The following is a 27093-nucleotide window of genomic DNA, read 5'->3' on the forward strand; positions in this document are numbered from 1 at the left end:
AAGAGAGTAGCTGAAAGTCATCTGTGTACCTAGGGTGATCCATTATAGAACCAGGCACAGGAAATCCTTAAACAAAACAAAAGGACATAAGTTCCTTTTTAGCTTGTACTGAGATGAAGAATAAGTAATGTTAGAGAGAACTCAAAACCTTGGGAGGCTCTGGTAAATAAGTGAAGTAGAAGGCATACTTTGTAATTATTATTGTATACTTTAAGCTCTGGGGTACATGTGCTGAACGTGCAGGTTTGTTACATAGGTATGCATGTACCTTGGTGGTTTGCTGCTTTGTAATTACTTTAATCATGAGTAGGCATTTTATCTTTATGATATTATTTATATATTCTTTTATATAATATTTATTATTTACATATTATAAAAAAGACATTGAGCTATAGAAGTCTCCTACAGCTATAGCTAACATTCAGATGATCTGTTTTCACTTCACTTATTTGGCTGGATTTGATTTTCTCTAAATTAAAATCTCCGTGCTAATCCAAGATGTTGTCCATTTTGCTTTCCTGTGCATGTATTACATTCATTTTTACTTTTCTTCTGCTGAATTTTTCTGCAGTTCTGAAGTAATTGTGCTTTCTCTTCTCACCAAGTTTTATCATCCTCATGAACCCTACTCAAACTTCTTCCTTCTCTATGAAGCCTTCTGTGATTACTGGAGTTCATCCTGAATTCTCTTTTCTTAGTTTCCACTGGTTGGTGAAGTAATAAACCGAGACATTAATTTCTGGCTTGTGCTCACTGAATTAGAAAACTTTCCTAATGAGAAGGTATCTCCCCCTTCCCTGACCTGTATGAAAGAACCTCCAGGTTTTTGTATACTTTATAGGCTCCTGTGCCTGAGGGAGTTGTTGTGGTTTCAGAGCCCATTAACCCCTAAAGAAGAAACCTTAAAACAAAGGGTTTTCTTTCCTAATCTCTGTTCTCTAAAATGAATTATTAATCTGGGCCCCTTCTGGGGAAAGGAGAGCGAAGTTGATTGATACTTTGGAGTTAGAGAATGGGATAGCATTACTGGAGAGAAAAACAATCAACTTTCCCTCAAATGGGGAAGGTAGCAAGTTCTCTACTTGCATACAGCTCCAGTTGGGGTAATTGCTTGCCACACTTCTGGAGACTGGACATAAAAAGGCACTGCTTTGAGAGGAACAGCAATCATCTGGGGGCTGGGCCAATGGTCAGCAGCAAAGACCACTGTGGAGGGCATCTGTAAACCCAGCTAGTACAGTAGTGCCGGCAATCACAGAAGGGCCATGCTCAATGGCATCTTTGTGGGGTAGTCAAGCAATGTCAATGATGGTGATCACCATGGATTAAGGACTTGATCCCTCCCTAGATTTCATGAGTCTTGTACCAATCTAGGGACGAGAAGGGAGTCCCAAAACTTCACTATATTTCTGGCAATTTGGTGACAGAGGCCTCAGGTTTAATTTTCCTTAGAAAAATAAGGGAATTTTTTTGTACCTGAATGTTGAGGAGTGTTGGGGAAGTTCACCTGAACTTCCCACACATGTACCACATAAGTTCTTACCAATATGTTATTGTCTCTTTCCTTCCCTTTTTCATTTGTGTCTGTCTTATCTCTCTAAGACTCAAAGCCTCCCAAAGGCTAGTATCTTAACCTTGTTATAACCACAACTACAGTGACAACTACAAATTTATAACTGGATCCCCAATTCTGCCCAGCATGTTTCCTTATAATGTGTAGGTTCTATGTGAGCACTTGTCTGGTGAGCTCTTCACTGCATTTCACAAACAGGTTGATAAATGGGAACCTCACACACATTTACTCTGAGATATGTCTATGTGGTGTGGCCCCGAGAGGGCTTTCCCACCCCTGAAGTTCTGTGTAATGTTCTTGTTCTTGTCCTTTATTTCCCTACCTACCCACAGCTCTATTTTCAATATGAATTTAAAGTCCAAGCAATTGTTTTATGTGTTCACTGAGTTGCCCACAAACTCTGGTCTTTCATTTATGATTTCTGACACATGCCATGCTGTCTCTATCTCCCTGATTCCATTTCCCCAGAGAGACAGCTCACTGGGTCCTCCTGTCCACAGACAATTCAGTAGAACCCAAAGCTAAGCCATACTTTGTAATAAAAAATAAGAAGAGATGACCAATCTATGATGTGATATAAAAATGATCAGGCCAAACTCCGATCACTTTTGCCCAAGTAGGGAAGCTAACCTGCTTGGTAACAGATGTTACAGAAATATCTATCAATCGGCATTGATAACGGGGGCGGGGGGAGGGGGGACGGGTGTTAACAGTGGTGTCAAGGATTGTTTAGAATACTTTCTCTTGGTGGCCACTGGGTGTCCTCATTTACAAAGTAAATATGCAATATTTAGTGAAGGTCACCAGAGAGAATAAAAGACGCTAGTTTTCTCTTTGGCCTTTCACATACTGGGTACAAATTTATTGCTGAACTCACAACCAGGTTATATATTAGTACAGTTTAGAAACCTTCAGGTCAAACTGTTAAAGTTTACAACCAAAAGTAACTTATTCAGGATACAGACATGAATTTAAAAGGCAGTTTCCTCAACAGAGGGGACTGTGATCAGCTATTAGAATGAGCCCTTATTCATTTGAAAATTGGCATGGGATTTTGACTATCTGCCGAGAGAGCCAGCAGAGAGGAGCAGAGAAGGTCTTAATTTATTCTTGAAAGAAAAGAGAACACCAAATATCTCCATGGGATATTTGTTAGATTCTGTTTTTATCTCACCTTTTCTAAAAACTAATTAAAAATAATAATGAGAAAGATAAAATATGTCCTTTGCCTAGGAAAGCTGAAATAATGTGAAAAACAGTACAATGAGCTGGGTCAGTATACTGATTATCAATCATTTCACATCTGAAGACAAAGAATTAAATTATTTCTTTGTAGATCTGTTATCCCACCTGTAAAATGAAGGTGCGTATGCTTCACAGGGATGTTGTAGGGACAAACAGAATATGGAGGGACATAAGGTTCCTAGGAAGAGAAACTGTACATGAGATAGATTTAAGGCATTACTAATATTCTAATCGTGGCTGAGTCACAGTTGTGCATGACTCGTTCCTGCTGGACGACAGGAGTCAAGGCCAGAGCTTACACAGCCAACAAATATGTACTGATTTGCTGCTCCCAGGCACTGAGTGTGACACACTGCTCAGCAATCACTTAGTGTTCCCTAAAGTGGTATTTTGCATTTCTAGGACTGTCATTGTCTCTAAATTTATACTTACATACATCGCTGATGAGGTTCTTCCCTTGCATGGCAAAAGGAATTTCTGCCTTCCTCCAATTCAAGATACAGGATTACTATTGAATATATAATAGTACATGGCCTTCAAATGTCATACCTAGGGAATTAGCTAATCCTTTCCCAAAGTAAACTTCACTGTCATATTTTTTTTTTCACTAGCATACATCCGCAGCTTAATTAATATTCTCTGACATGTTATTTCAGTACATAAATTATTAACACGATTTTGCATCAAAAAACAACAATTTGACCAGGACTGGTGACTCACACCTACAATCTCAGAACTTTGGGAGGCTGAGGTGGGTGGATCACTTGAGGTCAGGAGTTCGAGACCAGTCTAGCCAACATGGTGAAACCCCATCTCTTCTAAAAACACAAAATTAGCTGGGCATGATGGTGCATGCCTGTAATTCCAGCTACTCAGGAGGCTGAGGCAGGAGAATCACTTGAACCCTGGAGGCAGACGTTGCAGTGAGCTGAGATCATGCCACTGCACTCCAGTCTAGGCAACAGAGTGAGACTCTGTCTCAAACAAACAAACAAAAACCCCCAACAATTTATACAAATAATATCAGGGAAGCCAGGAAGCTCTATGAGCTAATTCACTGCCTTTCAGAGATATTTGGTTGTCTTACTGGCTTTGCTTAATAGCCTTTTCTGTTTTTAAAGGAGCACCACGCATGCCTCTAGTATAGCAATCTGTAACACTTAATAAACAGTTAAATCTACAGCAATACACAACAGCCAGGTCACTTTCACCTTAAGATTACACTAAAGGCTTGCAATGTACTCAGAGTATATGGAAAAGTGTCTCATTTCTTCTAAAGATCCTTAAATTCCTTGTCTTTATAGTATTATCCAACTCATTAATTAGTAGGTTCATTTTTCAACTACTGTAACCCCAAAGATACCTATCTGCAGAGCCCTCCTAATTGTATTTTACCCTTGGCCTTTTCTCCTTTTAGTTTCCTCAGTTTGCACCTGTAATTTCACTTTTAGAACTTCTCCAGGCTCGGTGGCTGAACACCACACAGCACAGTCTTTATCTGATGTGCCGGCGCCTGGTGTGGTCTAAGACACACTGGTGTTTTGTTCTTGAAGTACAGGACTGATGTTCTGAAACCTAGACTCCAACACAAAGGAGATCGTTAGCTCATTTTAAGTGTCTCTTTTCTTCCCTCCCAGCCTCCTCCTACCCACCCCAATACTTCCTTAGTCCTAAGCACTGGCAGCAGATGGCAACCATATTCCAAAGCTGAGTATACACAAAATAGTGCCATGGAGAACAGAGTGGCTTCAAAGTTAGCCTTTCTATTCAAGTGGGATGGCGGGGACTTCTGGAGGAGTGAACTCATCTCTCATTCATTTAATCCTCTATTCATTCAGCCAGGAATTTGTTTTCCTACACATCCTTCTACTGTCCAGCCAGTTGAGGGAGGGTGGGCATGAAGCAACTCTCTTGAGGGCCCTTCCAGCAGGAGGGCACTACGATTTCTATGCCAAGCTCTTGTTTCGCTGGGCCAGCTCTGCCTGCTGCTGATCAAATCATGCCATTCCCGTAAGAGGAGCTTGGGAATACAGTGTGTAGGGGGTGGATTTCTCAAGAACTGTCTCCTTGCTAGACTGACAGTCACATGCCGTATTCCCTAGACAAAGACTAGACCCAGGAAAAGGATGAAACAAGGAGGAGGATGTGGGGTTGCAGAAAACTGTGCAGGATGTTACAGCAACGGGAGGTGGGAGTGGGAAAACCTTTTCTTTTTGTTGTTTCAAGGTTTGCTAGAGCTTTCGCCTAATCATCTGTTTGAGCATCTTGAAAATAAGTATCTATTTCCATGATATCTATCAAAAACAGGCATCAGATTATACTACAAAGTTGACCTGCCATATTGCTATTAGAATTAAAACATGTAGCAGCCTACAATCAAAAGAAAGCTTTTCTGTTTCCTCAGCATAAAAAGCAGAGGGTATTTGTGATACACTTTGTTTTGTTTTTGTAGGTCTGCTGAATGAAAAAAAAAGAATTGGGTAAAAAATTAGTACCTATATTTTTTTCAAATGGGCTAAATGCTTACAAATGCACTATACCATTACTTTAGCTTCATTCTCCCCACCACATTCACTTATTCATTCAACAAACATTTGCTGAGCACCTACTCCTAATTTGTGTAAGCACTTTGCTGGGTGCTAGGGATTCAGCAGTGGACAAGCTAAACAAGATTCTGCCCTCCTAAATTCTGTCACCTGGTCAAAATAAACATTTAACAAGTACACTGCTAGAATGTTATTTGAGGAAAAGGAATAATTGATCTTACCTAGTATTTCTTCTGAATCGTTCTTAAACATATTCCTTGACGGTCCAGACTCCTTTAGAAGTTCTACCTTAAATCTCTCTTTTTTTATTGTTATATTCATTCCTTTCTTGGCTACAATGTTGAGAGTTCAGATTGCAACTGCTATCATTTCTGGGGGGAATAGGAGTGGGAGTGTAACCCTGAGAATCCTTGCTTTTCAAACTACACATATATTTTCTCTGTAAATATTGTACCATCTAATTTGCGTCTTTGGATTTTGTTGATTAGCCATCAACATGTGATTTAAGGAATACTGCATATGAGATGCAGAAATCATGACTCAGTAAGTTATTATTTTAAAGCTCTCTTTTGGGATTTATACAGACTTGTGTACAGTCTAGTTTGGCTTTCTATCTAATCTGCAACTATTACTAGGAGGCTTGTAGATCAAGTTCTATACCCATGTGTCTCTGGAATTCTACAGTGAGAAGCAAAAGTGCTCCGGAGTTAAGAGAAGCAAACATCTGAAATTATCTCCATGCATTACCAAAAACTGTGAGCACCACAGAACAGGGAGGGTACCCTAGGTACAGTCAGCCAGTGACTTTTAAGATTACACTTTTTCCAACTACTGCAGACGGCTTCAGAATGAAAGAAGGTAAGTAAGCAGGGTGATTACAAGCAATCCTCTTTGGAAGTGAAACTTATTTACTCTTCTAAGCTTACCTCTATTTTGAATTATTTTAGACAACTCTCAAACCATCAAGCAGACCGACTTTCAAAAAAATAAAAGATGCATTTCTTTACTTGTAAGTATTTCTCTTTGCAAAGGGCTCTCTAATATGGTAGCATAGAAGTTTGCTCATTCTAAGGATCTGATGATTTGCTCTCTTCGGGTATCCTGGCCGGAAGGTGCTTTGGTGAAAAGGCACCTAAGGTGAAATGGACAGATTGTAGATGGGTGCACATAGGTGAATGTACAGATCCTACAATGTGTTCTGAGGTAATAGAGCACACATATCCATTCCCTATAATTTGAAAATCTCTCTCTGTTTTTTTTTAATTTTTTTTTTTTTTTTTTTTTTTTTTGAGACAGGGTCTTAGTCTGTCACCCATGGTAAAATGCAGTAGCATGATCATGGCTTACTACAGCCTTGACTTCCTGGGCTCAGGTGTTTCTCCCACCTCAACCTCTCAAGTAGCTGGACTACAGGTGCACATTATTATTCCCAGCTAATTGTTTTGTAGACATGGGGTTTCACTATGTTGCCTAGGCTGGTCTCTAACTCTTGGGCTCAAGTGATCCATACACATCGGCCTCCCAAAGTGTTGGGATTACAGGCATGAGCCAATGGGCCCAGCTTGAAAATCTCTTATTCACTAGAATACACTTGAAGACAAGAAGGAACTTAATAGATTAACACTAGAATATAATGCTATAATATTAATAATTCTCTAACCCTTTCCTATGCCAAGAAGACAACATTCAGAGAGATTTTGAAACTTCTTTGAGTTCCAATTTCCTTATCTGTAAAATGGGGTGTTTTGTAAGAATAAGATGATGCATATCAGTCCTCTTTCATTTAAAAAAAAAAGACAACACAAATGGGAGGATAAAATAAGTCAAAAAGATAATGGAGAAGCTTCCCAGTCTACTTAGGTTTGAATCCAAGAAGGGACAAGCAGAGGGGCACTGGCTTTTCCTTGAAGTGAAGGAGGGAACTCTCTTACACACATTCTTCTCCTACAGATCTAGGGCTTTTCAGTCTCATTCTCACGGGGAAAGGATAGTGCACCTATCCTTTCATTCATTATTTCACTTTTGAATTACCCATTCATTATTTCTTTTTAAAACATTAAGCTTCTTTAAAAAGTACATTGTAATAGTTACTTTCCCATTTATCCTATGTTTGTTCCTGAACCCCTCTTTATGGTCTTTTTTTGCGACACATCTGATTCTGCTTTCTTGTATCATTTTAGTTCATACTAATAATTTTAAAACACTTCAACTGTAGCCGACACTCAACTTCATGGAGTGCTGGGTGTTTCTCTAGTGCTGCTTTAAGGGCTTTACATATGGTGTTTCACTGAATCCTTCTAATAACCCTATGAGACAGATACTATTTTTATTCTCATTATGCGATTATGCACATGAGGAAATGGAAACATAGGGAGGTTAATTAAAGGCACATAAAATGCATTCATAGGCTGAAGTTCATGTTAATAAGAGCAAATAACTAGACCCTGGGTGTGAAAAAATATTTTCTGAATATTGGAAAATAAGGCATAGCCCCAATCTTAGTCCATTATCAACATGTTCAAGAAACAGCTTTAGTAGCCTGTTATCATACCTGCCCCTGCCCTGAAGGCATATTGGAGGGATCCGAGAGGGCATCAGGAGCCATTTTGCATTGGGATATTCACAGGGACCTCTCCTCCTTGCTTCTTAGTTCACTCTTGGGGGCCAGGTTTGAGGATGCAGATTCTGATTAGGATATGTCCTGGGGAAGTGGTTTTTTCCTTCTTTTAGTTCTCTGACCCCAATACAACAAAATCTTTAAACCAGTGTCCCAGAACAACATGCAGGAAAAAATATGAACCTCTAAGAGAAAGGCCCAGTCATGGTACCAGTGGAGTCCAAAAGCTCCAGGACAAGAACCCCTGCTCTGGAGCAGTGCTAGGGGGTGGGCCTACGCTTTGCCTGTATCACTGCCCAGTGAAACCAGGCCTGCTTTGCAGTGCCAGTCAGCATGTCAACCCATAATTACTTAGGCCATTTCAGGAATCCCAGGATCTAGTCACCCGTCTGGGACCTTTAATTCTAGACCTTTATTCTAGTCACCCATCAAGAATAAAATGGAAAGGGCCAGATTTCTGAGGTTTTCTAAAAATTGGAAAAAATCCATTCAGGCCTACATGTAAAGACCTACAGTATTTCCCCGAGAAAAGGGTGTGTATCCTTTCCCCTGGGGTTAACTTTTAAAAGTTTTAGTTCAGAATTTGCATGTGTCTTTTCCATTAGACACAGAGTTATGTTTTGTAGTTCAAACTTATATGCACCTTTCTTTCATTATCTCCTTTACATCTAAATACCTGGTTAAGATATGAGACAGAGATAATAAGTGATTACATAGGACAGAAAGTGATTACAGCAAAAAATTGAATGACAAAGTTAATTCAATTATGGTTTCTTGAAATTCTCTGTGTAATATTCCGCATGCCACACTAAGCTTTCTTAAAAATTCTGTATACTTTGGTCTAATATCTTGGTGTAAAACTGATAACATAACCAAGCTAAAACTAGTGAGGATAAATAAGTAGCAGGAAACTCATTTTTAGAATTGGAGAGGAAAGGAAAACTCCTCAAGGTCAATTTTGACATCAACAATGAATTCATTTGGCCTTGTGAGATTATAAAGACTCATGTTCAAAATTCTTCATATAGCTGTTTATATAATTTTCAGTAGTGACAAAATAATCTCCTTATTTAGTTTTACAGGTAATTTACTAGTAGAACAAAGTAACATTTGATTCAGTTGGTTCCAGATCACCATCCTAAAGTAGAAGTATATCAGATACTTTGTGTCCAGGTGGCACTGGCCTTTGGAATGTTTTGGACCATCACAGAAAGCAGCATAGTTTAAGTAAACAAATTGAAAACCCCCTACAAATAACGAATTTGAGGATGTCTCATGACAATGAAGGAGGACTTGAGAACAACACATAGGTGTGTTACTGGTAATTACAGAGCTACCTGAATTGGGCATATCATGAAAGAAGTACACAGAACATGGCTTTTAAAGGATTAGGCTTTAATTGTTGTTTTAAAAACAACAATTGTTCTTAAAAATGGTTTTAAAAATTGTTAAGATAATTTAAATGCTCAAAGTGTTTGACACCTGTCCTCTACTTAGTGTTCAGAGATTACTGAGGGTAAGGAACTGAGTGAATACTTGTGAAGTAATAATTCTTGCAAAACATTATTTCTCATTAGTTAAAAAGAAGAGAAAGGAAGTAGAGAAATTTTGAAAGGAAGTAGAGAAAGAACCAATATAATTTATTTACTGCCTCACTGGGCTTGGGTAGTGCCTTCAAATTCCTTTTACATATATTTACCATTCCAATTGCCCTGTGAAATGGAAGATCTAGTTCCCTCTCACCTTGCCTATTTAATTGCAGAGTCTCCCTTAACACTGGTTTTTCTCAGTCTATAATGGGCTAGAAACTCTTCTATCGTAAAAATATTCATTACTCCACTTTTGAGTAACCCATTCCTTGTTTCTTTTTAAAACATTAAACTTCTTTAAAAAGTACATTGTAATAGTTGCTTTCCCATTTATCCTATGTTTGCTCCTGAATCCCTTTTTATGGTCTTTTTTGTGACACATCTGATTCTGCTTTCTTGACAGCAACCAGGAGGCTGGCAATCTCAGAACCCAAGGTAATCTTTTCCTAGGTCTCTCCCTTGTTGGTATCTGTGACACCTGATACTAACTGCTGACCCTTCCTCTCCCTGATGGTCTCTCTGCACTATCCTATTTCTTCTCCTCTCTCTTCGACCCCCCCTTTTCTTTTCTTCTTTTTATTCATTCTTCATTCTCTTGCTTATCACTCATGTAAATATTTCCCAAGGTTTTGCTTTCCTTTTTTCTCTTAACAAAGACTTCTTTGAAGTTTACTCTCATACTTATGACTTGTAGTGTGGCCTCCTGGCCAAAGTGTTTGCTAGTCCTAATTTCAAGTATTCCTGCTGTGCCCCAGGACCCTGTTTGCAACTCAGTGTTAGTTGTCTCCACTGGGAACACATGTGGTAGCTCATACCCAGCACTATATGAAATGGAACTCTATTCAATTCCACTATATGAAATGGAACTCTATTCAATTCCTTTAAATGCCTTTCATCTTTTCTTGATATCTTGAAGTTATCTTTGAAATTGCCCTTGTTGTACCCAACACATAGCTCCCAGAGCTGTCTACCCTCATCCTCAAAATCTGTTGCATGCATGCTACCCATCCCTCTTATCACTAGCCCTCTTCAGGTCACCAATAGTGTAAACTACTGACAGTGCTGTCTGGGCGCTCTCCTTCCTCAAGTCGCTCCTTCTCACATCCAGGCTGCTAAATTAGATCTTCCCAAAGTCTTGATCATGCAGCCCTACTTAATACCCTTCCACAGCTCTGCAACAGAGTGCAAACCCCTCATACCTAATCCTAATGCCTCACTTCTAGTCTTTCAAAAGAGCTCAAATGGAACCATCTCTAATAAACCTAACTATATATTACTGTTAACTGGATTAAAATATACTTTACAAACTTTCTAAATTCTCAGACACTGGTGATGTGAGGACATGTATTGTTTTAAGATTCTTGGTGGTGGAGTCTGTTTTTCTCCACCTTTGTGTCCTCATGGAACTCACTGTAGTGTCAGGCACAGAAGATATATTCTATACATACTTGCTGAGTGAATGAATCAATGCTCTGGTGGGTCTCTGTTTATGGGGACATATCTTTAACCACTCTGCATGGAAGTTGTTTGTGAATGTTATCTGATCTTCTCTACAAAACTCTAAGTCTGAGCATAGAGCTTCAGTTTATAAAACTGCATCCTGCACAATACTTAGCCTGTGGTCTTCCACATTGAAAGCATCTACTATATCGATAGATGAATAGTCCTGACTCCTTTCTCTTCAGAAAACATTATATTTGCTCAGAAGCAGACTTAGTAACAGGCAGCATAAATGGTGGTAGAAAGGGCAGGGTTCTGTTTCTGACTCTGTCACTCATTATGCTGCGAAACTTTTTTGATGACACTTCCAGTTTTCTCAGTGTACAATGATGGGTATAGACTAGGTAAACTTTCATCTTGCAGTGCTGATAAAAAGTTAGAATTGGTACACATTCCTCAGAGAGAATAAAGGATTCACAGGCAGAAGAAAAGCAGAAAAGAAAGCATAAAGTGCTCATTCTGCTGATGAAGTAATAAGGTACTTGTTTATGGTACCTAGCGTAAGGTGACTGGTAGAAAGAACCGACTTGAAATTTCCTTAAAGCAAGAAGCCCTTAAAGAATCCTCATGCATGCTCTCAATCAATCCTAAATGATCCAACTCTAAGGGCAGTAGTGCATGTGGCCTCTTTTATTTTCATAAGGATGTGAGAAGTTTTGACAGATATGGAGAAACACTAATTTTATATAATGAAATTTGCCATGACCAGAGGACGCATACATGAAACTGTCACTAGCAGCTGTACATAAGAAGTAAAGATGTATTCCTGCATGTGGTGAGATGGCAAGATGAAGAACAGGACCCTGAAAATCAGCAGTGGGTCCTAACAATTGCATATGGACAATCACATCTATGCAATGTTTGGGAGAGCAATATGGCACAGTGTAGTAACTTGGGCCAATGAGCATTGAGACCAGACTTGCCAAGCGACCTGGGAGGATTTCACAAGAAGACAGATGATTAAGAGTCTGGAGGGGCCACAAATCAATGACAAAGTTCTAGCATGACACCTGTAGGTGACTCTAGCTCCAGGGTTGAACTTGTCTCAATAACTAGTTACTCTGGCCAGGTGTAGTGGCTCATGCCTGTAATCCCAGCACTTTGGGAGGTCAAGGCAGGCAGATTGCTTGAGCTCAGGATTTGAGACCAGGCAGGCAATGTGACAAAACCTCGTCTCTACCAAAACAAAAACAAAAACAAAAACAAACAAACAAAAAAAAACACTAGCTGGATGTGATGTTCCCAGCTACTCAGGAGGCTGAGGTAGGAGGATTACTTGAGCCCGGGAGGCTGAGGTGGCAGTGAGCTGAGATTGCACCACTGTACCCCTGCCTGGGCAATAGAGCCAGACCCTGTTTAAACAAAAAAGAAAAAGAAAATTTATTTTGAGATTTACTGATCAAAATCATCACTAGGTCCCTCAGAATACTTTCTTACTTTGATTGGCTTTGTGGACGGAAGGGTGATTTTGCCTATTAGAAAATAAGTGGGGCCAGGTGCGGTGGCTCATGCCTATAATCCCAGTGCTTAGGGAGGCCGAGGTGGGTGGATTACAAAGTCAGGAGTTTGAGACCAGCCTGGCCAACATGGTGAAACCCTCTCTCTACTAAAAATACAAAAATTAGCTGGGCATGGTGGCATGTGCCTGTAATCCCAGCTACTTGGGAGGCTGAGGCAGGAGATTCACTTGAACCCGGGAAGTGGAGGTTGGAGTGAGCCAAAATCATGCCACTGCAGTCCAGCCTGGGTGACAGAGTAAGACTCCATCTCAAAAAAAAAAAAAAAAACATAAGTGGGTGTCTTGCTTTATTATATATTTGGAAAGCAAATATCTCTAAAATGGACATAGGATTCAGCTCAGCTGAATTATAACAACAGACAATGTTATTCAAATACAAATTGTCCCATGATTAAAATGAGGCAAAGTATAAGAAGGCCTCAGTGTCATAACTGAATTGTTCTGTTTTCTGAAAACTCTGCACTCTCCTTGAGCCTCTGTAGTTTTGCTTCTTTCTGTTCCTTCTGCCTGGAATGCCATTCCTTCTGCCTTAGACTTTACAAATGCCCACTCCTTTATGATCCAGTTTAATGTCATTTTTGGTGTGGAGCTCTTTCCACTGCAACAGGCTGCTTCCTCAGGAGCTCTGTAGCATTTTGCGCATACTGGAACACTTTAATTCTGCATTTGTATTTACCCCTGTTCCTAAAGTGTGGGGATGGGATCTTATTCCTCTTTTCATCCCTATTATTAGTTGAGGACTTGGTGCAGAAGGAGGGGTTAGATAACATTGATCAATGACTGAATTAATTACTTAATGAATGAATGATTAAGAATGACTACCAGAAATTACTGCATTAAGTGACCAAGGAAGAAACCCAATTAAATTGGTATTATAGGGAAATAATATGTTTTATAAAAAGAGGGCCAATTTTAAAAGCAGAGGTAGATTAAGATACAAAATTTCAAGACCTGCGCTTTTTAAAAATAAGCATGTCCCCAAATGCATGAAGTGGAAACTCTAGGAAATTAGAGCACATGAAAAAAAAAAAAAATGAACTGGCTTTCTAATGTGTAAGTGCTAGACTAAGCACTAAAATCTCTAAATAAAGGGCGTAAAAGGTAACGAAAAAATTCCAAAGAGATTATATATCAATTAACTAAGAGGTAGAAAGGTGACTTTTTAAAAAGGGAAAGACTACCTTTAATAACATAAAATCCACACTTAACAGATGAGGGATTTACTTGGCTAATGAAATGACGGAAAAACAGTTTAAATGAAAAGATAAGTCTATAAGTCCTTACAGGACATAGAATAAACCAGAATGCAGGATAGTCTGGGGGCAACAAGAGCACTTAGTCACACCAAAGACGCTCTATTATTGCTTAACTGATATGGAATTTATTAGAAAATTAATAACAAGCCATTGGATAGTAACTGTCTGTGGCTGTTATTCCATTCCATTTTGGCTATATTTTCTCTGCAAATTAGTGTGACCCTAAAATGTTTTCAGGATTGTCCAACTTGTCCTAAATTCCATAAATAAACTCTTTCAGAGGATGCTGTTTTTTGCCATGTCTCTATTACGGTTCTTCACAGATGGACCATTTTTGTCCTTCCAAAGTCTAAGAATAACTCTTTCAGTTATCAAGACATACCAAAATCCAGTTCAGCTGCTCCTGTGGGATTCCAGTTAGTTTAGACACATCTGCTGAGATACATGCATTTGAATCCAAATGAAGCTTTTGTTTGATTATACATTTTGAACATTTATGGAGATTTTCTGGGGCCAAAATGTTTTTCATTTTTTGGCACACCAAACAGAGATCTTCAGTTATAAACACTGCCTTCTGAGCACCTCCAACAGAAATCCAATCTTTTCATGTGAACAGGTGCCTCAGGAAGTTTTTGGAAGGTTTTACACTGAATCAGCTTTCTGATTGGAAACTTTCTGAACACGCAGTCAAATTTGCCAAAGAGACCTTCAAACTTGCTTGAGCAGTTTTCACTCATACAGACATACATTCACACATAGAGACAGCCAAGTAAAAGCAAATCAGAGCCCTCTAAAACTGATGTATCTTTCTTAAAGGTTAAATATCATATGCAACCAAATTGAACAAAAAGATACACACAACAGGAGACAGAACGGATAGCAGGAGGTTCTTCATTGAGTGTGTCTCTCTCAAAGACTTTCCTAGAGTTTAAGCTATACATTCTTTCAGTAAAATTTTTTATCTCATCTGGTTTCAAAATATACTCAAGCATTCACATTTTTAAATATGGCACCATAGAGTATTGCTACTAATTCCTTTCACTCACAAACCCGTTCAGTTATTTTGAAACACTTCCTTCTCTACCACAAATAGGTAAACCAGATTTAAACGTAAAGAAAGAAAAAAAAGTCAGGGGTTCTTTAGCAAAACCCTCGTCTTACCGATGCCCTATAACTTTTACTTTCCAGTTCGAATACAGCATAAAAAAGTTGTTATAGAGTAAAAATTGTTATAGAGTAAAATAACTTTTTAAGCCTTAAGCCTAAAAGTTTTTAGGGTAAAATCACTCCCCCCGTGGGCATGCCTAGAATTCAAGGGGAAATCTGCTTTCAAATTGTTCTTATGGCCCCGAACCAGATGCTCTAAGGTGGCCAGAAACCTTTGTCTACACCCACTTAGCAGATTTCTGGCTCGTTATCAGGGACTAAAAGGTTTATTTTCAGAAATGAATCATTTCTTTCAAAATATCCCTTACCCTATTTACATGCTTGCATATTCCTTCCATTTTGTTTTCCCCCTACAGCTTTACTAAGGGAATTAATTATCTGGAAGAACAGGAACATACAGTAAGTACATCTGAGTTACAGGATGAGACACAGTATGTCATCTATTAGGCCTGGCTAAGACCAGCAGCTGATGCTAAATGGGAAGGAACATGCACCAAATGTTTTTTAATCACAAAGTTAGTAATTAATTGCTCTTTAAAATACATTTTATGCTTCTTTCTGTCTGTGTACATGAAATGCACATTTATTACATGCCAAAAATTACAACATTATGGTTTAAATGTGACTGGCACGGAAGTCCGGAAATCAGAGTTAATGTTCCCACAGCAACTTTAATTCTGTCCGTGTGCACATGTAGAGCTATAATAGTCTTCCGTTCCAGGATAATACATATAGATGGTTTTGGGAGGGAAGCTAAAGACCCATATCCTCAACTGTAGTTACAGGAAAAAAATCAAAAGATAAAAGCCGTGCTCCTTTCCACATACGTGGATAAAAACAATGTCCCCACGCCCGGTGTTGTGTAATCGGGGAATGAAAGAATCTGCTGTGATGCCAGCACTCAAGGGGACAGTTTCTGTTGCTGTGGGAACCTGAACTTTGCATTTCCTGACTTTGGGGTAATTAAAATGTCAGCCTTAATGTGGCATTAATGCAGTTTGCCATAAAAATCCTCTTTGTTTTGTTCTCTAAAAAATTGCTTGAAAGTTCAAAATGAGCCAAGTGTACTAAAAATTTTAATCACAGGGACTTGGGCGGGTAAAGCAAATGGTTGGGAGGGGGATGGCAAGAGTTGGAAAAGGGAGAGCCCACCGGCCTCTGCGAGTGTCCAGCCCCAGCAGAGTGATGCTACCTGTAGAGCTAAAGTTAAATCCACCCACATGACAGTCTGGTAATGTGTAAAGGTTCAGTGAAAAATAAATAAAAACTGTTCATGGGTAAGTGTACCTTGGTAAGGACACAAAAAACGAGACAGTCTGATGAGGCCCGTGTAAAACATAGGGAGGTAAGTCACCACGGATATCAGCTTCCAACAAAAGAAAGACATCAGAATAGGTGGCTCCACAGCAGAAGTAGGGAGGACCACCACAGAGAGGAAAATCACTTCTTTCAATGGGAGCCTTATTTGGGGGAAAACAAAATGGAAGAAATATGCAAGTAAAAGTTCTGGTCACGTCTATCACATGTATATGACTGTGATGTGCTACAGCTTGATAGCTGTCAAGGAAGGTTTTTCATATGGAGAGCTTCATCTGCTTTACTGACTTGGTTTAGTCCTGCTTAAGCATTTAAAGGGAGCACTTGGCTCGGCTCATACTCAGCCTGTTTAGTGGGTAACTTCTCTGTCAAACACCTAGGGTGTTTTTTACCCTTCAGATTCCATAACTCATCTTAATGCCTTCCATTATCACCATCTGAATTTGCTTACCATTAGCTTTTAGCAATGGTGAAGAGGTGATAAGCTAGGAGGTAAAGAGGGAATATTGCTAAAAGGAAATTGTGTTAGCAGGCACACTGGAAAGCAACATACATATTAGCAGCAATATTAACCTCATCATCTCACAAAAGAAAGCATATCTCAACTGTATTTCTTCTTGTTTTGAATATTACTGGGATCTTTTGCCAAATTTGAAGAGGCGCAGTAGGTTAAATAGCCAACTGAGAATTTAAGGGGTCAGACTTGTCATCTTTGCTGTAAAACAGCCTGTGTCCTTCATATGCAAAAAAGACTGTGGCTTACCCACCCATGTCAGTTCCTATGCAGAGCTGACTTTTCTTTTGTAAGGATGCTTTACCCATCATGTTTTACAACCCAGTCACCAATATGAGTAGTTGCACATTTTGAAGATGCCTGTTCAGAGCCAGGAATGCCATCTTTGGGCTCAATAGAGAATTCCAATAAGAAACGCTCTCACAATGAGAGCAAATCCATAAATACCCAAATGAGTTAACCACAAGCAAGTCTTTCATCTACCTGGGTGTCAATTTTCTCAGTTTTCTCATCTGTAAATTGGGAAGGATCATACTGACAGGAAATGGGCATTAAATCATGACTAAGAATAATTTTGCTAAACACATGACAAATAAAAAGGTGCTATAAAAATTCAGGCACTTGTGAAAGCTTGGAACACCACACACTGGTGGAATGTTTCTGAAGTTAAAGAGACTAACAAGTCAAGGGCACTATTTTTAAATGCCCCAAATCTGTTAGTTCTAAATAGGAACTGAATATTTTACCTTAAAGAAATTAGGCTTTTAAATTAATCTATGGTAAGAATGACATTTGAAAGTAAAAAAAAAAAAAAATCCTCTTGAATGCAAGAAGAGCATCCAAAAATTTTAACAGCTTAAAATAAACCTTTTTCCTGTCTTCTCTCAAGCAATCTCCAAATGGACAGATTTCTGTGAATCTTTCCTAAAAACAATTTTCTTCTAAGTGTAGGCTCAAATCAGGACAAACTACAATCCAAATATATTTGGAGAAAAGTATAATCAATTTAAACAACAGGTTGGAACAGAGAAGACTTACACATCTTAATGGAAAAATCAAAGCGACTTTCTAAACAGCTGGAGATCAGGTTTCCCCTCCTCGTTTTTTCTTCCAACTGAGCTCACATCCACTGGCTTCCTCAGGGCCACCAAGGAGATGTATGGTGACACCATACTCACGCTGCTCCTTAAACGTACTTCATGCCAACGCTAGGGCCTGGCCAGAGGATGCTCATGATAAAGCACAATATGAAGCCCAATGCTTTTTCTATTCGGCAAAACATTTATTTTTGCCATAACAGAAGATTTCTGGGCCAAGGCAATTCTAGGTAATCCACACCCATAAGGTGTGGCACAAAGCCAGGTAATGGATTTGCATGTAGAAAATAGCCCATTCACCACACGAACGGGCTGTTTTCCTGGTGGGAAGGGATGGTGTGCACATGCCTGTGGGCACTGTGCCATGCTACGTTCCAGTTCTGTCTTTACTATTACGCTGGAGACTGCCAGGCAAGAAGGTCCAAGGATGTGATTATTAGGACGGTCCTCAGGACACAATCCCTGCTCCTGCTCCCTGGTTTATCTATAGAAGCCGCAACTTTGTTCAAATCTCATGGGCCACAGAGATTTGGCTTTCGTTACTTCCCTTTTCATTTTCTAGTGATGGCTAGATGGTCTTAGTCCAACCTTAAGTAGTACAAACTCTCTTCACTCCAACCCTGCCCCAGGTCATTTCCCTCTATTCAAAGACTATCATGACGAAGCAAGTAGAGAATGGAATCTCCCAGACCGATTTGTCTCTTGCCTTCTTTGCAGAATTTTACATTTGTTCTGTCAGATAAATAACAATAAAAGATTTAGAATCTTATTTCCTAATTAATAATTTTTGTCTTTGTGGACAGAATTTTATTTTTGAAATAAAACTTTGCGGATCTTATGTTACTCATTTTTAAAAATATGCCAGTTATTTGCATGTTACCAGACATCGTGTACGGAGATCAGTTCAGAAGAGTTGTTGGGCATCTTAAGACTAAAAGGAATATTCTTTTGGATTCGACTCCAAAGTTATTTCATTCCTTTCCATTGTCAACACGCATGTTTCTTTTTCTCTGAAGTATTGGGTTACATTTCAGAAAGAGAAAAAAATCTCCTAAACGTGATTTATCAACTTGCTTAAAATAGAATTAGAAGAAGTGACTCCCAGATTAGTGGGAAGATGGCAAAAATAAACAGCAAAGAAGTGATTTCAATAGCGACGATCGCATTAAGCTGCCCATTTCCAAATTTAGCCCTTAGGCAGTTTTTTTAATTAAAAAATATTTTTAACCTGGATTCTCATTGGCTATGTGAAGTCTGGGTGGCTTCTGAATTCTTGGAAGCCATTCTCTTTTCTTCTGTAAATTTATGCTATCCTTTAACCACTTCAAAATAAATTAAAAACTGGAAAGACAGAAATTCAGCCAAGCTACATGAGACTCCAATAACGAATGCAAATCTGACTTGTGTTATGTAATTTCAAAATGGATGTTTCCTCATGTCTAACTGGCCTTCTGAGGTCCACGTTTGGTTGTTCAATTTAGTAATCGTGGAAGTGCCGTTATCCAGATCGAGAATAAATAGACACCAGTAACAAAACTTCTTTTTCTGAGTTAGCATCAGGAAAAGAACGTGGTTTATGTAATTAATCAGCCTTTTAAGGTCAAATGGCTTGTCACCTGGCTTTTAAATACACTCTAGCTTTTAAAATATATAGATGTCTGCTGAATGAAAATGGTGGCACGTTACTTTTGGCTGCTTTAGAAGACCAAATGCAGACAGCTTGCTCTGAAAGTAAAAAAGCCAGAACCCAGGGGAGAAGCATTATTCCAAGCACTGCGAAGACACCATCACCTTAATGGTGTACTCACAATCAGATGACCCGGTGTGAGCGTGAGAGTTTGTCAGTGAATGTGTTGAGTGGATGAGGGCTGGGTCTGGAGACAAAACAGCTTCAAAGTTCAGGCAGGGAAGGCCCGGCTTGGCGCTGGATCCACCCGGCTGAGTAATCTCATTCTCCTCAGATGCCTTCTGGTTTTCAGCTGTCTTGGGTTTCTTCCTGAAAATAAACAAAGGGCCCTTTGAAGGAACTGACTGCATATTTGGGAAAAGGCATTTTTAGAATCTGTTAAAGATAACTTGATTTTTTTTTCTGAAGGGGGATGGGAGGGAGTCCAGTATGTCCCTTGTTTTAAAACAAGCTGATTCTTGTTTTTTTTCCCTCCAGTAATGGCCTAACTGGGAACACATGAAAGCATATGGGCCAAGAAAACAGCACCACATTTGGACTCTGTTGGCTGTATAAAAAGACCCTGTCCCAGAACTTTAGACAGCTTGAGCTACGTATGGCTGACATTATCCAAGAAAGCATCCCTCTTCCCCCCTTAGGAGTTTTAACATGGTCTGGAAAAATACTAGTGGAAGTTTTACCGTTCTAGCATTTGTCAGGAAGCTTAGAGACAGGACTCGTGGAGTAATGGGAGGAGCACTGGACTGGGAGTCAGGAGACTTGAGCTACGGTACTAGCTGTGCCTCTAACTTGCTGTGTGGCCTTGGGCACCTCACTTCACCTCTCTGGGCTTCAGTTTCCTCATCTGTAAAATAAAGGGCTTGGATTAGAAGGCCTTAAAGGTTCCTTCCAACTTTAAATTTCTACTTATGGAATACATTATGGAACATCCAACTTTCTTGCTTTTATTTAGATTTTATTTTAAATCAATAAAATTTCAAATCACAATTTAAATTTGCAGGCAGTACAGATGACGGGGTAGTGATGGAGGCTTCTGAGAGTAGCAAGTGAAAAGTCAAAGAGCTTAGATTCTAGTAGCTAAAGAGGGAAGGTGTCATGCAGAGATTTTTCTACTCCAACTCTTTACTCATCCTATGCCTAAGATTTTTTATTTAGTGCATCGTCCTGGAGTTTAGGGTGTGATTGTGTGTTTGAGATATGAGGAAGAGATGGGTGAAGGGAATTAGAAAGTTATACGAGGTCAGAATAGGAAGTAAAACAGCACAGCTATCAGTCAGCTCAGGTCTCCTCTCCCCAGGACAATGCAACTGATATGAAATTAGCAAACACTTAGCTTATACTACACATACCCTAGACCCCAGCCAAACTGGATTATTAGTAATAGTTTCTGAACATTTCCCCAATTCCCTTGGATTTGTGTCTTTTTCTATCATGATGTGGATAGTGACCAGAAAAAGCATTTCTTTTATTTGTAGAAAACTATGTGTGGTACAGAATTTGTTTCCATGTTTCCCTTGTTTCTGTGAGCATGGTAATGGACTTGTTATGCAGAATATTTTGTATTTAAATTTGTTGTACTGGGTAGTTAAATCTGCCCTCGCAGAATATGGTGTTATGATTAGTATGCTGTGTTTTCAGTCCAACAGGTTGTGAAATAAAATCTGTTTCTTCAGAGGGCAGGAGGCAGAGATGGCATGGTAAAGATTAGAATAGAGGAGGCTTTCAGACATCTTTTTCAGTATGGAGGAAGGCAATATAAGAGAAGCAACAAATTATAAGACCTTGTCAATTGTTTGTTGAATGGTGATTATGAGAGTAACCCCAAATCTTGAGTGTCTATGTGGACCCCCAAGAAGCTGGTATTCTGGTTTTCAGTTTAAAGATGTAGCCAAGATCAAAGTTGCTAAAGCCCAACTCCTTTATTAAAACCAATGCTTTCTCTAAGGTCATCTCTCTCTCACTGTTATCTACCACCAGGTTAGAAAACTCAGGGTCACTATACACCTTCCTCTGCCTTAAAGCCAATTCATCAATAAGTTCTTATAGTTTTGCTTCCTTCATATTTTTTTTTCACATCTGTGTTTCCATTCCAGTTTCACTGCAATCACCTTACCTCTTTCTGTCTAGCTGATTGTTTGCTAACCGGCTCTCCATCCTCCTTCACTCCTTGGGTCCTGCTTCTTTGCATTCACTAAATCTGAGATGACTACATTAGCCTGACACTCAAGGTCGGCTCTGTATCTCCTCTAACTTTTCTCATGTGTCCTATATATTGGCCGTACTGAACTCTCAAATTTCTTGAATATCCCCTAGAACATCCTGGGAATCCACATTCTTGGCTCTACAGCTTTGCTCAAGTTTTCTCTTGCTTTGAATATCCCAAATTTCATCTCTGCCCTGTTGCAATCATACTTATCCTTCATACTTATTAAATAGTATCTTCATCTTATAACTGTCTTGATTCCTCTCTACCAGATAGGACTTCACTCCCCACATTGAATTTCTCCCTAGGTCTTTCTCTGAAATACCTAAGCTCTTTTTTTTCCCTAATCTTATTTCACTCACTAAATTTTATTTCGATAATGGCAATTTATGTGCATATCCCTCTTATGAGACTGTAAGCTCTCTGAAGGTAAGGAAATGTCTTAGTCATTTTTGTATTCCCATGTTCCTCTATTCTTTTTTTCTTCCTTCTCTTCTGTCATTTATTCATTTACATATTCATTTTACAAATATTTATGATGTAACCATGATGTGCCAACATGGACTAAAGAATAAAACAGGCCTGATTCCTTCCTTCCCAGAGTTTACTGCCTCATCTATACTATTAAGCAGTGTAGCTTAGACAAAGCTGGCATTCAATAATTGATTGTGGATGGAATGAAATGAAGCTGACATTAAAGTGTATTTTAAGAATAGTCATAGTCTGAATCCCAATTAAGTTTCCTACTTTTTATGCAGCAAGGTAGCAAAACTATCTTGACTGGCTGCTTTTGCTTGAAGTCTGTGAAGGGCATTTAATAAGAGCAGGACTGTTTTGCTCAGTAAGGCTAGGCTAACCTTCATGATTCATTTAAATATAGGGACGAAATAGTAATGACATATATCAACTAGAAGAAAAAAATGTTTATTTTTGGTATTCATAGGCAGCGCCTAGGATACTTTCAGATGTGTGTTTCAGAAAATTAGGGAAGCTTTCTTTTAAACATAAGGACATAGCCAAATCACTAATATTACTCTTTTATTTTTAACACTGCAAAAATTTATATTGTTCTTCCTATCAATGCCCTTGTTTCCTTCCCTAGATTCGCTCGTTTCCTACCTGACATCTTGTACCACACACTCCTGTTGCCTCAGTGATCACTTTGGGAGAATATTCATAGCATAGAGGCATTGGAGCTACCTCTATAAACAAGAAATGTTAAAAACTCAACCTTTTTGGCTTACCCCCTCATTTGTCTCACATCACTTTACTTACTCTTATACCACTGGGCTGTTTCCCAACTGTGCAGATATCAGAGAACTGCTCACCATCCTCAGAAGCAATTTATTTCCTATCTCACCCTCTCTAATAGTTCTTCTGACCCCTTTTTCTGGAGCTGAGAAACCCTAAAACGTAGCACCCGTTCATGTCTAGACATGCACAGGTGCTGTGAACTGACCCCATTTTTGCAGTTCATAGTTTATTAAGGAGGAAAGAATAAGCCCTGTCATAATTGATTGAAAATACATTTTGGGGCTGTATAAAAATAATTATAAACATGGCACATCTGAGGGCAAGTCTTTTCAAGCCTCTGTGGCAATGCACTATTCACTGGAGCCTTTAGAGGGCAGCAGCACACTGGCTGACTCCAGTGGATTTCAGAGAGGCAAACTCCCGACCAGAACCTTCCTCCTGGTCACCATGCCAAAGGTTGATTTGCCAGGCTCTGGCCTCTCAGTCTCTTTCTTTTCAATTCTCTGGCCTCTCAGTCTCTTTCTTTTCAATTCTCATTCTCTCGCTCTCTCTCCTCTCTCTCTCTGTCTGTCTCTCTCTCTCTCCCCCCACTTCCTCCTCCTTCCCTCCCCCACTTTCTCTGTTAAAATTATACACTCTGATGAAGTCGCCCCTCAACCGGAAAATGAAAGCTCCAATGAAAAAGTTAGACAAGCCAACAACAACAAAGAAAGAAACCAGGGAAAAGGGGAAAGGGGGCTGGTGAGAGGGAAGGACTTAAGAATAAGAAAAGGGCAGATGTTTCGTAAATATATGCAAAGCAAAACTGGGTGTACCCTGAACACTTCCACAGAGAAACAGACCAATCATTGTGCACTTCCTCCCGCCACACTGGTGGAGTTCTGCATTCAAAAAAAAAAAAAAAAAAAAAGCGTGGCCACAGGCACCCGCCTTTCAACGGCCAGTTCTGACATTCTGACTGAACATCTCCCAATTGTCCAAGGAGAACAAAAACATTTTCATCTCTTCACTGCAAACATTTCTGTTATGAGAAAAAGCTGCTTCAAGAATTGGGAGGGTGTTCTAAGGAGACTGGCGGCCGAGTTAGCCCAGCAGAACCTGCTGGTTTTTAACTATCATTGTGCTGGCCCCGGGAAGAAGTTTTAGGCTGAAACATAGCAGTGAGTAAGGCTGTTGAGGATGTTGGCTCCTTCCTAACTAGACCATATTGTATGTGGAAAGAAATATGCATTAAAACATATTGATGATATGGTAGGTATTAAGCATGTTAAATGCATGGAAATTAACCAGATCGGTGGCATTTGATGTATATATTTCACACTCTTTTGCACATATTGCACACATACAGTGATGGCAATGCTTTCTGCAACATATGGAAAAATAAATATTTTATCTGTGTGAGCTCTTAGCAGTCTCCAGGGTATTGAGAGGAGCGTGCTCTCTTCTTTCACCCTATCCCAATTTTCTCTTTTCACTAGGCTCTCACCCTCTCTTGCACGTTAATGTGCCTTTTACTTATCAGCTTGGTCTTTTCCTATCTGATAAGTAGTGTCTCTATTACTTTTCAGATAGAAAAGAATTAGTTGGAACCTCCTTTTGATAAATGATTACTCAGTCACTGGCTCATGATAATTTAGACCAGCGATGCCTCCCCAAATCTTTCTGGAGTCATAACCATTTCCCTACTCTTTTCTCCAATAATACATTAAATAGGCTTAGTATCTGTGCAGGGGAGAAAGGGTAGGTGGTAACAAACCACCCCAATGAGAGTGGCAGCAGAACTCAACTCCACTACTGTGCCTTAGGTAGATTACTCTGCATCTCTGAGCCTCATTTTCCTCATCTGTAAAATGGGAATAGTTATTGTGATGAACAAATGAGATTAGCCACGTAAAATGATTAGCCTTGTGCTGGTACACGGTAAGGGCTCGATAATGGTAGCTCCTCTCATAGGGATTGTTAGTTCTGTGACTTTCATCAGGTTAGCTTAAGAAGACATTTCCTTCATCTCAGTAATCTGTTTAGGTATCTAGATTTGGGGCAGGGGCAAATGGATTGTTATTGTAGCAAAGGCAGAAACAATGTTAGGACAAGCAATCTCTTCCTCAACACTTCGATCTCACTGTATACATCTTGACATCTCCTTTCTGCTCATATGTTTGTCACTGCTGTGGCTACACTACACCATGAGCTCCTTGAAGCTGAGGGTTGAGCAGGCTGCACTTGGCCTGTAGAGAAGCCCATCAAGCCTGAGCACTATGGTCTATTCATTGAGACCAACCTATGGCATTCTGGCTTATCGTGGTTTCTTACAATTTATCATTTTTCTACTTGGTCTGATGTCCTCACATCAATTTAGGATGTTTTTGTGATTAAACACATTTTATTTTCTCAATCTTATTTTTTTAACCTTGGCAGGGCTGATTTATAATGTTTTTTTCAGTAAAATTTCCTCCTAACTGTATCATTCAGGATGTTGGCAAAAATAGATGGCACATGCAAAGTTTTTAGCTAAAGAGGGTTTAATAAAAGAACTGTATTTGGAGGTGCAGATGAGGTTAAGGGACCTCAAGGGAGATAGCACCAGGTACTAGCAATAGTGGAAAGCTGTAAACCATTTAACTGAAGGGGCAAGTAAAAGGGTGATGATTTCTCAGTCCAGTCAGAATGGAGTTGGGAAGGAGGGCTGCACTAATACAGTCTCTGATCTCTCTCTTCTCCCACTTTCACATCTCCTGCTGATATTTCCTTTTGGCCAAATTCAAGAGAGGACAAGAGAGTCTGGGTAATGTAGTCCAGAAAGCCAGCCTTCTCAGTCACATAGCAAGGCAAAGAATGGTTCTGGGGTTTTTTTGGGTTGGAATGGTGTGGCAAGACTAATCAACATATGTGTTCTTTCTCTCTTATACTCTCAATTATACTTTCTGGAAGGAAGGACAGAGCAAAATAAAACCAGTTCTCCCTTAGTTTCCATATATCTATTACATCGAATTGCCATTCATAGAGCAATGTAAGTGAATGTAAGCTCAGTCGAGCAGGGATTTTTGCTTGTTTTGCTTGCTGCCATGTCCCTAGTTCCTAGAACAGTGTCTGACACATAGTAAATGCTCAGCAAAGTTTAGATGAGAGAGTAAATATACTCACCTCTGCCATGATAGACATTTTATATATATACACCATCTCATTTAATTATCACAATAATCTGGTTAAGTAGGCAGGGTCACTGGGCATGATTATGCAGGTGGAATGGGGGTGGGTAGGTGTTAAAATTTAATATGTGCCTCCCCAACCCACTTCCAAGTCTTTAGACCAGGCCCAGAGCATTGTCAACCCATCAGAAGAGATACACTTCTGCAAATGGTTCACATTTTAATTTTTATCCTCCTTGTTGATTTTTGCACCTAGCAAGTCTTTGTCAGTTTTATTATTATTTTTCTTTTATGCTTTAGAAAGCCAAGTTTCTGAATAGCAGAGACTACAAAGATTATAACCCAATTTGTCCATTCTCTAGGGCCCATGAGAAGTAAAAGCAGGCACTGGCATCCTGCACAGATGGAATACTTCCTGTGACAGAAACAGATGCTAACTTGTGGACTTCTCTGTAATTTGTAGGCAACATCAGGTCCTGATTTCTAGGTCTGGATCTGGGTTCTCTGCAGCACAGGAGGTAAGAGTGATAAGGACTCTTTTCTCTCTTAAAGGATATAGAAACTTTGAAACATACCTGCATCATAGTAAGGCTATGTTACTTGTATCACCATAGTTACTCTGTGATGAAGAAAAATGCAAAAAACTGTCCAGATGTGAGAATTTCTAAGGTACTTCATGCACTGGAACTTAGGATGAATGAAGGTATATAAAAATAGGTTCCTTGTGTGGGTGTGGACTGAAGAAACTATGTTTGATCTTCTGTCATGTCTCTAGTCCCCAGTACCTCAATCATTTTGTACTACAGAACACATTCCCTTCCTGGAAGGGCAGGCCTTTCATAACTGATGAGCTAACATCA

The 27093-nt window shown here is 39.4% G+C and overlaps 1 protein-coding gene across 28 annotated transcripts in view; it reads right to left on the reverse strand.

The window, feature by feature from the left end:
* ZBTB20 (zinc finger and BTB domain containing 20) overlaps positions 1-27093 on the reverse strand; it is an 822970-nt gene that overhangs the window by 46353 nt on the left and 749524 nt on the right. For 27 of the 28 annotated variants that reach the window (XM_064374645.1, XM_064374627.1, XM_064374639.1 and 24 more), the window contains 2 exons: positions 20308-20471; positions 19749-19936 (listed from right to left, as the gene is read on the reverse strand). In XM_064374645.1, coding sequence (XP_064230715.1) covers positions 19749-19936; positions 20308-20318 — 199 coding nt within the window. In that variant the 5' untranslated portion in view covers positions 20319-20471. Of the gene's footprint in view, positions 1-19731; positions 19937-20307; positions 20472-27093 lie in introns of those variants that run through there. The other variant, XM_064374650.1, reaches the window with a different exon arrangement.

This window comes from Aotus nancymaae, unplaced genomic scaffold (assembly GCF_030222135.1).
Source record: "Aotus nancymaae isolate 86718 unplaced genomic scaffold, 86718_ANA_hifiasm-v0.15.2.pri h1tg000011l, whole genome shotgun sequence".
Classification (NCBI taxonomy): domain Eukaryota; kingdom Metazoa; phylum Chordata; class Mammalia; order Primates; family Aotidae; genus Aotus; species Aotus nancymaae.